The sequence below is a fragment of the Mus pahari genome, chromosome 3 (genome assembly GCF_900095145.1).
Source record: "Mus pahari chromosome 3, PAHARI_EIJ_v1.1, whole genome shotgun sequence".
NCBI lineage: Eukaryota > Metazoa > Chordata > Mammalia > Rodentia > Muridae > Mus > Mus pahari.
Window position 1 is genome coordinate 160,423,547 of NC_034592.1, and position 14,883 is coordinate 160,438,429.

The following is a 14,883-nucleotide window of genomic DNA, read 5'->3' on the forward strand; positions in this document are numbered from 1 at the left end:
TTTCTCTCTCTCTCTCTCTCTCTCTCTCTCTCTCTCTCTCTCTCTCTGTGTGTGTGTGTGTGTGTGTGTGTGTGTATGTGCATGTGGAGATCAGAGACCAACTCTCAGGAGTCAGTTCTCTCCGCCATTGTGCCACAGAGGCCGAGCTCAGGTGATCTGCCTTGGCAATAGGCACCCCTGCCCACTGTACCATCTTGCCCCATCCACCCCTACTCTTAGTCTATATTTTCTACCTTGATTTTTGTTTTTTTGTTTTGTTTTTTTTTTGTTTTACTTTCCCTGAGAAGGGTTCAGTAGCAGGTCAATATTGTGCCTTAGTGTCTAGGTCAAGAGGCCCTAAAAGGTTTTCCAATTCTCCCTGTCCCCTTGAAGGCCACAGAAATAAGCAGGCTGGCGGTAAATGTCCTACAGAGAGAGACAGCCCTAGTCAGGTGGGATATCATGTATTCGACAGCGAGGAGGCCCTGGTTGTTCTCCTTGTGCGTATTTATCCATGGTTTGTTTCCTTTGACTCTTAAGTTGATATCAGACATAATCACAGCCCTCTTCCCAGAATTATCTGTGCTGGGAGCAGGCGTTCAGGGAGGGCAGGCTGGAGAGAAGGCACTGTGGTTACTGGCACATTCTTCTCACAATAGTACCAGAGTGCAGTTCTTAGCCCTCCTGCCGGGTGGTTTACACTGCCTGTAACTCCATCTCCAACTCCATCTCCAACACCACAGGCTTTCACGGGCACCCGCACACACATGTGCATGCACAAGACACTTAGTTAAATACAATAAGAATAAATACATTTTTAAAGGGGAGAGAAGGACCTTTGGGGTCCCTGTATGACTTTATACAGCACCCACCAACCTCATTTCTCCCTCTATAGGAGATGTTACCAGAGGACAGGCATAAAGATGCCAAAGGGCACATGGCTTTCTATTGTAGGCAAACCAGTGATCACAGACCTGGTAGCCTGGGAGACAAGCCATTTGCATCACACGCAGGTGGCCTGAAGTCCAGGTGTCTCTGTTGGCTCCTTCTAGGCCTCATGCTGACATCAAGGTAAAGAACACAAGGTGTGGGCCTGGGCTCTACCCCTCCCATGGAGGTTCTGAGAGAGATACCACCTGCCTCTCCTAGTGGCTGTCACGATTCAGCTAATCCTGGCAAGAGAGAGGCCCTGATTTTTCTAGCTATGGCTAGTTTCAAAGGCCACATACTCTGAGGTCATACTCCCTTCAAGCCTACAGTGGCACCCAGCCACATCCTTCGAGTCCCTCCCCCTTCTTCTGGCCTCAACCCTCTCTTCCATTTGGCTCCTGTGACGGAGCCTGTGGGACCATCCAGATCGGCTCCTGTCTTACAGTCCTGTGATCGTGACCTTGGTTCCGCCCATCACAAGAGTGACTAGTCTAATAATGATGAGAAATCCGGAAACTGGGAATGGCGAGGAGAGAACTCTCCTGTTCGAACTGTGTGCAAGTGGATTAGAGCTGCCAATCTCATCCCTGGAGGAGCCGACACTAAAACAATCCCCCACCCCCGCACCCCTTCCCCCCCACTCCCAGGGTCAGAAGCCACACAGCAGCAGAGGACAGTCTGGATGGTGGTGGCCTATCTGTAGGTTTTCTGTCTAGTTCAGAGCCTGCACAGGGCAAGCTGGCCATACTTAGCTGCACCACACAACCACCATCTGCCTGCTCCGCACTGGTCTTCTGGCTGCCTCCTGGGCACTCTGCAGCTTGAGAATGCTTTAGGGAGAACATGGATACCCCATGCTGCTCTTGCTGGAGATTTTTCTCAAGTAGCTCTCAATGTGAGGGTGCTGGGGTCCTTTGAGCATTTGAGGTACTGCTTTCTCCCTACTGCCACTCATTGCAGTACCATACCTCCCCACCCCCTATCTTATACCTTCCCAGCTCTTCGTATAGCCCAGTGCCATCGCCCCAAGCTAGGCTGCCATCTTGTCAGAGCTCTTTCATTCCCACCCCCTCTGCTAGACACATGGTATGTTCTTTATGAACACTCCTTGAGTAAGTGGGCACAGATGCCAGTGAATGAAGAGCAAAGCTATCAAACAAATAGGCCATCCTGTGAGCTCGGGGCCATGTGGTCTTCAGGTCCCTGATGCTTGGATGACAGAGCTATCCATTACCTTCTCTGTCATGGCAGGATCTGAAGGGAGTGGAGCCCAGCACACGCTGCTGACAACCTGAAGATCTGGTATTCTAAAATCTACAGGTATCTTTTGGGCTGCCACATGTACATTCTCATGTTCCTCCAGTAGCAACTACAAAGACCCAGGAGGCTTGTGGGCCCCCAAGACAGCAGCACAGAAAAGCGGGAGAATTCCTCTTGGACCCCAAGTTGCTGGACTAGAGGGGCAATGGTTAGTGCCGAGTGAGTGTCATCCCTTGTGACTGCCAAAAAGCCATGGTAGCTGTTCGTATGCCAGAATGGATGCTGGCAAATGCTCCTAGGTGGAGCTCTAAGTGATGGGCACCTGTGGGAAGAGACACAACAAGGCTTCGAAGCTGTCGACTGTGGGTCATGCTGGTAAGAACCAGTGAAGAGGCGTGGCTGCTAGCACAGGTGGCAGTGGGTTGAGTCCTGGAATTCTCATCTTTATGGCCACAGAATCTGTGATGTACTTTTTAAAGTACCACCTATGAATTGAGTGCTCTGGGGAGGAGAAAGGGAGGGCAGGGGAAAATGATTTACAGGCCCACTCTATGCTGTGTGAGCCGGGACTTAGTAGAATGCTTAGCTGGTGTCTGTCATGGAGGGCTGGGTGTAAATTGGCGTCGTGGTCAATAGCAGGCTGAGCTCTAGATTCCCCAAGCACGGAAATGCAGCAGTCATAACTGAGCACGCACACAGAAAGGGGGCAGTGCAGTGTGTGAGTGGCAAGGACCAGGGCTTAAGCATGAGCTGTGAGTGAGTGGCGAGAGACCGGTATGAGATGAACACACCCATGTGACCAGAACAGGGACACACCTGGGTCTGAGAGGCTCCTTTGTGGTAGGCCCTGCGTGGTCAGACCTTTGCAGTCCCATCTGAAGACCTCACCCTTCTCCCGTGCCGAGTCAGGAGGCCTGTGGATTTGTCCTCTTGGTACCTTCTGGAAGAGTCTTATTCACACGCCGCCACACCTCCTAGAACATTCCAGGTGTCTCTGCCCTCCAGGTGCTGCTTCTGACCCTGGCCTCCACACGGTACCATTGTCTGCACCCCACTGACCTCCTCCAGAGTCGTGAATCTGAGACGTTCGGGTTTAAGTGGGTGCTGAGGCTTGCAGGTGACACTCATATGAATCCTTACTTCTGAGTCCTTGGTGATAGTAGCTACCTCAGCCCCTGGTCATGGAAAGCAGGCCTCTCACTGTCCTTAGAGAATGAATCCTCACACCCCTGCACAATGTCACCGCCTTTGATCTTCCTGTTGGCAACAGACAGGGACCAAGTCTTTATTCAGACCTGTGATGCCTATGTAGTTAGATTTCTCTCCACTCTGACCAAACATTTAACAGGAGGAGAGCCTCCCTTTGCTTGCAGGCTAATGAAGGACTTTCCACCATGGAGGGAAAAGCCCCACGTAGCAGCTGGGCTCACTCGGTGGTGGCGGGAACCCATGACAGGACTCATTAAATATATGGACGGATCAGGAAGCAAGACTGGCAGTAGGCCCAACCTATAATCTTCATGGCCTGCTCCCTTGGCCCTATGTCATCCAGGTAGGTCCCATGTCTGGAAGGTTCCACAGCCTTCAAATGTGCTGGGGACCGATTATTTAAATAAATGAGCCTATGGGGACATTTCACATCCAAGCCACGACTCCCTAACCCACCCATGTCTGGCCAATCTCACACCTATGTGGCCACTTCATCCTAAGACCCTCCCAGTCTTCGTTGGCTTAGTAAATCCTGTGACCAAGAGCAACCTGGGGAGGGAAGGGTTTATTTCATCTTAAAGCTTACAGTCCACAAGGAAAGAACCTGGAGGTAGAATTGATATGGCGGCCACAGAGGAAGGCTGCTCACCGGCTTGCTCCTCACGGCTTACTCAGTTTACCGTGTGAACACTCCAGAACTACCTGGCCTGGGGTGTTTCTAACCCCAGTGGGCTGGGCCCTTTTCCACCCTAATCTGATGGAGGAGTTTTCTCAATTGTGGTTCCCTCGTCTCAAAGGACTCCAGCTTGTGTTGAGCTGACAAAACTCCAGTCAGCACCCTCCCCATGAGAGTTAACCTTGACTGTCAAGTCCCTGAGAATCTAGACACACCTAAGAGGCAAACCTCTGTGTGTGACATGAAGAGCTCTACACAGAGGTGGGAGCACCTATCCGATGGAGTGGGGTCCTGAACTAAATCAAAAGGAGACGCAAGGACTGAGCCTGAACATACCTCTGATCCCCGACTGCAACTATGATGTGAATAACTTCCTCCACTCCTGCCAGTGTGCCCTTCTACCAGGATGGACTGAACCCTTGGAGTGTGAGCCAAAACACACCTACCTACCTACCTACCTTCCTTTCTTCCTTCTACTTTCTTTCCTTCCTGCCTTCTTTCTTTCTTTCCTTCCTTCCTTCCTTATCCTTCCTTCTTTCCTTCCTTATTTCTTTCCCTACTTCCTTCCTTCTTTCTTTCCTTCTCCTTCTCATTCCTCCTTTCCTCCTTCCTTCCTGCCTTCCTTCCTCTTCCTGCCTACCTGCCTTTCCCTTCCTTCTTCCATCTCTTTCCTTCCTTCTTTCCTTCTCTTTCCTTCCCCTTCCTTCCTGCCTTTCTTCTTTCCTTGCTTCTTTCCTTCCTTCCTGCCTGCCTTCCTCTTCCTGCCTACCTGCCTTTCCCTTCCTTCTTCCATCTCTTTCCTTCCTTCTTTTCTTCTTTTCTTCCTTCTTTCTTTCTCTTTCCTTCCCCTTCCTTCCTACCTTTCTGCCTTCCTTCTTTTCATCCCCCCCTCCCTCCCTTCCCTGCCTTCCTTCTGTTGCTTTTCCCAGACATCTGTCACAGCAGTGAAGCAAGGTAACCAATACATTTCTTGACCCCTCCCAGCCTGGTCAGCTACTCTGACGGTTCCTGGTGCCTCCAGTGATGACATTGGCACTCTACTCTTGCACGCAGGCTAAGCCCACATCATCCTGTGACTAGCAGGCAGCAGGGCAGGGCCTGGTGCAGAGCTGGTGTATGATAGCTGTTTGTTGAGTGGATGACTGTGATGTGAGGCAGGGATAAGGCAGACAGTTTGTGAAGTGGGTCAGTACCTGGGATGGGCTGGCAATGGAAGGGAAGAGATCTTTTGTGATCCCCCATGAGATGTCATAAGTTCTCACCAAACCCCAACTTTTGCTGTTTAGAAAACCATCAGTATTCCAACCCCAGAACTGCTTCCAGTCCCACGAGAAAGTGACATACTTCTGCACAAAGCTGTTACATTGTCCAGCCAGCTTATCCTCCATTTTATCCAAGTCTGAGGCTCTCGGGGAATCTGAGAAACCCAGAAAGGTGTGTGTGAGGTAAGGAGCCCAGTGCTAGAGTCAGGACCTGGGCTCCAGTCTTCACCCAGGCCAGGCACTTGTTGCTGGGTCCCTAATTTTCCCTCTTTCCACAAGGGAGCATCAGAATCCTATGGATTTTGTGAGCTGTGGCTTCAGAGATGCTAGTATCTGTAAACCTTGGTCACTATCAGTGTGCACCAAGATCTAAATGACCAACTGGTGAGACCATGGGTTTTCTGGCTGCAGCATCAGGGCATCGACTCCATTTATAAGACATCCAGGAATACGGCCCATGGTTTCTTTCTCAGCCATGGACTTCTGTCCCCCTGTGTCACTGAGATCACAGGGCTGCGGCTTCAGGCCCAGTAAGCCATTAAGGGCAAGGAACAGGAGATAGCCAGGGCCACAGGGAATATGTGTTGTGTTCTTCGTGGGACACTCTTCATTCATCTCCACTCCCCCTATACCTCGTCTTCTTCTGTTGGCAATTCTCACTGCAGGGAGATGAAAGATCCCAGCAGGTTCACAGCTCTGTGAGGATGGTGCAGAGAATGGTCAAATGATCCACAATCCAAACACATGAATGGCAGCAGCTACTCTCCGTCTGCATTCTTGGGGTCTTTTCCCATACTTGGCTCATCTGTTAGCCTTCTGTCTTTTACTGACATTGGTCACAGATGCCTCTGTCCCTGCAACTGATATCCATTAGGGACAGAAAAGAGCATATCAAAAGCCAGGAGCAGCACCACCCTGAACACACAGGATGGTGTCAACGAGCAGTGCCAAGGGCACAGTGCTGGTATGGAGCCGCCTTCCCTCATCCACACACTGGGGGCAGAGAGCTTGTGTGGGAGCCAGCCTTGGGCCACACACACATGTGAAAAATGCCAGAGCCCCATCTTGTGCTCAGATCTTCAACCCCGGCTTACAGGATTTAACAAACAGACTGAGAGTGAGTGGGACTCTAAAGGGGCATCTGCGGGAAGCCATGAGAAGCCTGTTTCAGAGGGGAAGCAGTGACGAGGGAAGGCAAGGGTACTGCTTCAGTTTTCCTCACTCCCACCCATCCCTTTGACCTTTCTTTTCCTCCCCCTTCTTTCTGCTCCTCTCCCCTGACAAAATTTCTCTGTGTCGCACAAGCTGTTCTGGAATTCGATCTGTAGACTAGGCTGGCTTTGAACTCAGAGATCAGCCTGGCTATGCCTCCTGAGTCTGGGTATGTGCCATCATTGCTGCCTTTTTTTTTTTTTTAAGACAGGATCTCCCTTTTATAGCCCAGTCTGGTATGAAACTGACTATGAAGGACAGATACAGGCTTATCTGAAACTAACAATTCTCCTGCCTCCACTTCCTAAGTATTGGTATTACAGGTGTGTACTCTCATTGCTCGGGGATCTAAAAAACACATATTTATTTACTTACTTACTTAGTATGTTGTGTCTGTGAGTATAGAAACATATCACATGCACTACATGTGTGCAGCCCATGGAATTTAGAAGAGGGCATCAGATCCCCTGGAACTAGAGTTGCATATGGTTGTAGGCCACCCATGTGGGTGCTGGGAACTGAATCCTCTCCTCCACAAGATCAGCTGTTGTTCTTGAAGTTGCTGTTGTAGAGGAGTCTTCTCCTTCTCCTCCTCCCCCCCCCTCCTCCTCCTCCTCCTCCCTCTNTCCTCCTCCTCCTCCTCCTCCTCCTCCTCCTCCTTTTTTCTCTGTAGAGGAGGCTGGCCTTGAACTCAGAGATCTGTCTGCCTCTGTGTCTGAGCCCTGGGATTAAAGCTTGAGCCACCATGCCCAGCTCTTCAGCCAGTGTTCTTAACCATTAAGCCACTCTCCAACTTTCAGCTTGAGGAAGGGATATATGGACACGTGTGTGTGTGTGTGTGTGTGTGTGTGTGTGTGTGTGTGTGTGTTATGAGGGGGGACCCTGTGTGCTGGAGGCCTAAGGTTCCACCTTCTGTCTTGAGGCAGGGTCTCTCACTTGAACCCCGAGCTCACTGACTTGACTAGTCCATCTAGCTCAGGGGGTATCATCTCTTCATCCTTTGTGCTGAGAATACAGATTGCTCAACATGTGGGGGTCTGGGAATCAGAACTTCCTGTCCGCAAGGTGGAACCCACTGAACAATTTCCCCAGCCAGAGGATTTTGCTCTGGACACTACCTCGGGTAGTCTCAGGAGCAGGGAACACAAGGTGGCGAGTTATAGGAAAAAAGAATCAAGTTCAAAGCTGTCTGGCAAGCTTTGGATGCAGTTTTTCCTCATGGCCAGCAGAGGGCAGAGCTGGTTGCTTGCTCATCCAGCTGAAGTGGTACTTGACTCAAGGCTGAAATTTCCAAGTTCTGGGTGTATTGACCTTTGTGCCTCTTAAGCTGGCCCCTGAGATTCAGCCAAAGACATTGCTTGAGAAGTTCTTTTTAAGTATCTGAAGTTTGCTAGTTCTGTGTTTTCAAAAACAGTAAGGGTGAAGAGACATTGGTGGGGTCCTGATGTGTATCAATGTGCTGTCTTTTGCACTAAATGGGACTGGAACTGTGGCCTCTGATGTCACATGGAGCTGGAGTCCTCACTTCCAGGTCAGGGCCTGTGTGGCCAGACAACCCCATTTGTATTCCTTTTCTTGTATGGCTAATAGCGCTGCTCACTGGATGCTAGTGCCTGAATGACAGGTACCAGCAGGCAAACTTGACAGAAATCCTTGTGTAGCTACTGACACTACTGTAGCTAGTGTGCCCTGTGTAGCTACTGACACTACTGTAGCTAGTGTGTCCTGTGTAGCTACTGACACTACTGTAGCTAGTGTGCCCCATGTAGCTACTGACACAACTGTAGCTAGTCTGCCCCCTGTAGCTACTGACACAACTGTAGCTAGTGTGCCCTGTGTAGCTACTGACACAACTGTAGCTAGTGTGCCCCCTGTAGCTGCTGACACAACTGTAGCTAGTGTGCCCCCTGTAGCTACTGACACTACTGTAGCTAGTGTACCCTGTGTAGCTACTGACACTACTGTAGCTAGTGTACCCTGTGTAGCTACTGACACTACTGTAGCTAGTGTGCCCTGTGCAGTTACTGACACTACTGTAGTTAGTGTACCCCATGTAGCTACTGATACTACTGTATCTAGTGTGCCCCATGTAGCTACTGACACTACTGTAGCTAGTGTACCCTGTGTAGCTACTGACACTACTGTAGCTAGTGTGTCCTATGTAGCTACTGACACTACTGTAGCTAGTGTGTCCTGTGTAGCTACTGACACTACTGTAGCTAGTGTACCCTGTGTAGGTAGTGACAGACACTACTGCCCCACTCTGAAGGGACGGCTTGGACTGTTATCTCTGTAGGGTGTCCAGATACTTAGTTCCAGGGGACGAGGAGCTGATAGGCACTTGTGTGGAGGAGATGCAGATCCCAGTGACCATCCATGTCCCTGCCTGGTGACAAGCCTGTGAGTGACCACAGCTCACTGCAGCATCCAGCCTGGCTCCAAGGACGGACCTGACTGAGACAGAGAGGGGAAATGGAGACAAGACAAAGACAGACAGACAGAGGCCTGGGATCTGGAGGTCTGGGTTCTCGTCTACACTCGAGGCGCTTGGCATGTTTACTGTATAGAGCTGGACGTAGAGACAGGGTTCCTATGTGTCGCTGGAGAAGGAGGCAGGATCTATGAGGTTGGATCAAGGAGATGAACTGCAAATGTGGGAGCACCCCGTGTGGTGAAAGCTACGGTGGACATTTTCTGCACACACTGTCAACATCCACAGTTGCACAAGAGGAGAGCCTGGCATGCATCTGAGCCTCGCTCCAGAGGGAAGAAGGCTTTGTCTTCCTCTGTGGGTTTGAGACTCTGGGGTCTTTGACATGGCCGTGCCCTTGTCAATAGCACATGTTCACTCAGAAAGTCACACACCCTACAGCTCACAGCCTAGCTGTGCATGTTCTCCGAGGGGGACAGGCCAGCCTGCAGAAGCTGTCAGGACTAAGTAGGTCATGTGACCCAGCACTGGGTTAGCACTCACCATTGGACCTTGAGTCGCTTCACTGGCCTGCAGAGGCTGTGTTCAGTCTACAGTTGTGGAAATGCAGGCCATGAGAGAGTCCCTCAGGCTTGAGAACATTGGAGCAGAACAGGTCTGTCTTGCTGTGTGTTGTGCCTTCCTCACCACCAAGCCTGATGGAGGATACCCCTGTGATACTTGGTCCTGCTTCTCTGGTCCTCCAGCTCACCTGTCACTCTTAGACTCGAGGTTCCCTTGATTCCCCTACCAGTGTAGCATCATCAAATCTGCCTTCATCCCTTTCATCCACACCCCTTCTATCTGCAGCTCGCCTGCCCACTGACTCTCACTCCCGCAGCCCAGCCTCAGCCTCTGCCCCACAAGTTTGACATCATCTTATCCCACCTCTGTGCCCCCATCCCATCAGCCTGTGCCTCCTCAACAGCAGCCAAAAGGTCCTTTGGAGACACACCTCTGCCAATGGTTGTTTCCCCCCATTCTTGAACAAAAGGCAAAATCCAAGGAAGACAAGGGGTGATGGGGCTCACAGGACACCAGGCTGGGCCCTGCAAGGAGGGTACAGGACACCAGGCTGGGCCCTGCCTCTTTTCAGGGATGATAGAAATCCATGCTATCCTTCTGATGAGCTTGGTCCTGGATCTTCCCTTTGTCTGGAGACACCTCCCATGGTCCTGATTGACTGCTTTCTCATGCCTCTGTTCCCTGAACATCTTTTCCTCTCACCAGGCCCACCCCTCCTCCAGGGAGGCTTCTCAGCCTCATTGCTTGTCTGTGAGTTATCCATAGAGTACTACCAAACCAAGGCCAGGCCCCATTTGTTTACTATGCTTCTCTGGGAAATCGCAGGTGTAGCCACACAGACAGTGCTCAGGAAATCTTTGAGGGACAGGCAGACACACCTATGAATTTGCACTCTCTGTAAGAATGTAGCCTGCTCAGACAATGTGGGAGTGAACTGGTCCTCCTGTGGGCTCTTCCTTATCTCTTCTAGGTGCACATACTGTGTGTCTGTGTGTGTTTGTGTGTGCACATGCGTGCGCTCTTGTGATTGTGTGTGTGTGTGTCTGTGTGTGTGTGTCTGTGTGTGTGTTTCCAGCTACCCTGGGGCAGCCACATTGGTCCTCAGAGTTACCCTAAGTTGGGGGGAAACAGCTTTAGGGTTTCTAACCCAGGATACCATTTTTCATTTAATGAGTGGCCACTTGATTCTGAAGAGGGGACAGGTAGGTTGCCAGGTGAGAGCCTCGGCAGGTGAGAGGGGAAATCCAAGTGTCCTTCAGACCCACTCTCAGCCTAACTCCTCTATGCACATTTTAAAGGAAAAAATAAAACTTTTCTAAAATAATTGGTACTACAAAGCTCATCCCTGTAGTATGTAGACTTCTGTGGACTTTCAGTGAATGTGTAGTCGGAAAACTGTTCCCACAGGCCAATTTTAGATTATCCTGAGTATCTGGGGTTACCTCAAGAAAACCATGTGCCCCGTTTGGCTATAACCTCCTTCCTGTTCTGCTCCCTGCCCTGTCCTAGGCACCCCCCAAAACTTCCCTTTTATCCTTCAATGCCTCTTTGCAATGGGGTCAGAAGAGAGAGAGCATTTCATGCTGTCTTCTCTGTGCGTGTGTCCCGTGGCCTGCCACATAGTGATGCTTAGCCTCTCACTATTTTTCTTGGTGATAGTTTTTCACTGTGTAGCCCAGGGTGGCTCCAAAGTCATGAATTCCACCCCAGTCAGCCACTGGAATGTGGGGATTACAGGTGGGAGCCACCACATGGCAGTTATCAGTTGACAGACTGATTTACTTGTGATTTTGGACCACCATGAAGGGTGGTCTCCTGCTCAGTCTTGAGGGGTGTCTAGTCCATTTATTCCAGAGAGTTTATGGGGAGGAGGAGTAGGGGGAGGGAGAGGAGGAGGAGAAGGAAGAGGAGGAGGAGGGGGAAGAGGAGGAGGAAGAGGAGGAGACTGTCACTACCTCTCCCACTCCAGGTTACTGAGGCTGGGAACTTCTTGGACAGGGATCTGCACACCAACCAGGAAGCCACATCCTTACAATGTGTGTGCCAGCCAGGGTCTGAGAATGACCTATTCCAAAATTTCAGGCTCTCCTGACTAGTGTGTACCCAGTGATCAGCAAGAGTGGGTTTGCTATGCTGTTTTGAATTTTAGAACTTTATTTTGGAACTTGAGCCATCATCTGCCCAAGAGTGAAGTCTAAGCACTTTTCCTATTTCTTGCAGTATCCTCTGGGCATCTTCCAACCCAGTGAGGTGACACAGCAAGGTCCCTGACCCTATTCTTGGCCCCTATAAGACTTTCCCTTCCTAGTTTTTCCACCACAGGGGAGAGGAGTTGCCAGCTCACCTCCTAGCTCCGCCTAGGAAAGTGAGAAAGGCTTAGACAAGGGGGAGGGGAACCTCCATGCTGTTTCCTCTAGTCCTTGTTCCCCTCAGTTTGCTTAAAGGTGTCTAAGGGAAAGTCCCTGGAAGGCACCTACGCCTATGGGCTGAGGAGTGGGTAGAAAGGAAGAGAGTAGTGCCCCACAGGTCCTAGCCAGGCACTCGATGCTGCCCCCTTTTCAGTGTGGATAGGTGAGAGTAGGGAAGACTGTGTCATAACCATCTCCAAGAGGAGGGCCAGGAAAACTAGCTGCCAGGATCTGCCTGGAGAGTGCCTTCAAGGGAGGCACCACCCTCTCCTCGGGGCTCCTCCTTTCCTGTGGGCGGAGGGCGTGGTTGGGGGGGAAGGTTGGTGGGGGGAGGGCACTTGGCTGCTTTCTGTCCTAGAGCCCCAGGTATGGTGGTGGGCGGATCATAACCCACGATCCAGCCCCTATGTCTCCCTGGCCTCCTCGGACAGTCCAGGTATTTGAGAACCCTCCCCATCACCTCTCATTCTCACTCCCAGCTTCGTGACGTCATGCTCCTCGCGTGGCATGATGGGAGAATCCTAATGTTTTCCAACAGATGCTCCAAGAACAGCTTTCAGATTAAAGCAATTGCAAGAGCAAAGATTCTCCTTTTTCCCTTTTTTTCGGGGGGGTGGGGGGTGGGGTGGGGGGAGGGAGCACCCCCAGACATTCCTGGACATCTCCCCCAGCCCCAAGCACGCCATAAACACTGACAAGAAAAAGTTTTTATTTCCTGGTTCAACTTTTTTTTTCCCCTGGAATATAAGCAGAAGAATGGGAATAAATACGAATAAATAACAAAGCGAGGCCGCGCAAGCAGGGATGCGCCTGGCTGCAGCCTGCAAGGCTTTTGTCTCCCCACCCTGAAGCCAGCCTGGCGTCCTCCTCCGTTCTTTTTCTTTCCTGGTCCCTTTTGCTTTTCCTTTTAAAAAAGACGCCCTCTCCAGCCCCCTCGCCGGTGACCTTGGCCGCCTAGGATGCTCTGATTCCGCATCTCCCTCCAACTTGCCCCCGCGTCGCCTTTCCCATGGCCGCATCCGAGGACGGCAGCAGCTGCCTTGTGTCGCGGGGCCGCTCGCAGAGTGACCCCAGCTTCCTCAGCGACTCCTCAGCCACCTCCACGGACGCCGGGGAGAACCCAGGTACTGGGCCCGGCGGGGGCAGCCAGGCAGGGTGGGGGAGACACAAGGCAGGTGGCATAGGGACCGCGTCCCAACACGCCACAGCTCCCCCCACCCCCGCCTTTACTGGGGAGGGGGGGTAGCGATCCTATTCAGGTGCCACCAGGGCCCTTGGTTCCTGTCTTCAGCACACAGGACTGCCTTGGAGCCCTTTGTCCGGAGAGGAACCGCTTTGCTGATAGAGCTAGGTGTTCTGCAGTGTGCCCTGTTGGCTGGCTTTGAATCCCCAGTAGGGAGTGCCATGGTGTGCAGCTGACTGACCAGTGGAAGGGTCTGCGGGTCACCTCCGCCCAGAGCTGGGTGCCTACTCTGCCCTCTGTCCAGGCCCTTCTATGGTCCTGTGGTCCCCACCCGAAGGATCAGGGCAGCAGTACACTCCTGCAGCCACCGTGCCCAAGGATGTCACTGGACACCAGGACTCCAGCCAGGTCTGGCGCACCTGGGCGCGCCCTCCTCCGGGGACAGGTGTGCTGGACAGTGCTGTTGTGGGGAAATGAAGGGTGTGAGGCCAGCGGCATCACGGGGGTTTCTTTCTGCTCTGTGGGCTTGTCCACTCCTCCACACTCAAGGCAATGTGGATTGTTTAGGTGATAAACAGGTCACAGAGGCATCTATGTGGCTTGATTGATGACTTTCCTGGGACCAAGAAAGGCCTAATGAAGCAGGAGGGGGTGGGCTGTGTGCTCTGTCACCATGGAGACGCAGGAAGCAAAGTGATCATTAAAACCTTTCTCCACCAGAAGGCAATTTTCACTTCTGGGGAGAAGTCAGAGCTTCTGAAATGGATCTTTCAAAAAAAAAAAAAAAAAAAAATCAGAGCTGGTGTGTTGTGTCAAGTGGAGGGGCTCAGTTCTGTGTCTTCGTGAGGTGCAATCCCTCTTAGTTGCTATTTGATAACACCTCACCTTGCCTTCCTTTGTACACTTCTCTTTAGATGCAAGGACTCATGAATGGGGACTGAATGGTGTTAAATGATTGTTAAATAATGGCATTAAATCCCAGGGGCCAGCAAAGACTGGCTTTGTGGGGAGAGATTCCATAGGAGCTATACTGCCCAGAAAACCCCCTTGTAAAAAGTAGCTCTGGGGGACCCCAAATGGAAGAGTTAGGGGGAGGATGGAAGGAGCTGAAGGGGATTGCAACCTCACAGGAAGAACAGCAATATCAACTAACTAGACCCCCACGAGCTCCCAGGGACTAAACCACCAACCAACCAGGGAGCACATATAGAGAGACCTATGGCTCCAGCTGCATATGTAGCAGAGGATGGCCTTACTGGCATCAATGGGAGGGGAGGCCCTTGGTCCTGTGGAGGCCCCAGTGTAGGGGGATGCTAGAGTGGTGAGGTGGGAATGGGTGGGGGATGGACAGGGGAGCACCCTCATAGAGGCAAAGGGCTTTGGGCATGGAATGAGGGGGTTTGTGGAGGGGAAACCAGGAAGGCGACAACATTTGAAATGTAAATAGAATGAAATAACCAATATAAATAAATAAATAAAAATAAAGTAGCTCTGTGGGCACCAGGACCTGTTATGGAAATTTTAAGCCATAAACCCACCCGGGTCTTATAAGATGTCTTTGTTAGGACTTTGACAGAGTCAGTCACAACTGCTCACCTCAGTGTACCAGGAGAGGGAGTCCCTGACTCTAGCAGGGCAAGTTGATTTCAGTAGTTTCCAGGGCAGGTTGCAGCGAGCAGACCCTCAAGTTATTAATGAAGTCTTCCCTTAGTCGTGTGTAATGCCCATGGCGGATAGCTTTCCTAGCTCTCAGAGATACCGTGGAAGGT

The 14,883-nt window shown here is 51.4% G+C and overlaps 1 protein-coding gene across 3 annotated transcripts in view; it reads left to right on the plus strand.

Annotated features, from left to right (window-relative positions):
- Positions 1–14,883, plus strand: part of Phactr3 (phosphatase and actin regulator 3) — a 223,669-nt gene that overhangs the window by 10,380 nt on the left and 198,406 nt on the right. The window contains exon 1 of one of the 3 annotated variants that reach the window (XM_021192157.1): positions 12,490–13,055. The exons of the other annotated variants lie outside the window; for them this stretch is intronic. Within the exon in view, the coding sequence (XP_021047816.1) occupies positions 12,941–13,055 (115 nt within the window). The 5' untranslated portion in view covers positions 12,490–12,940. Of the gene's footprint in view, positions 1–12,489; positions 13,056–14,883 lie in introns of those variants that run through there. 3 annotated transcript variants of the gene reach the window in all.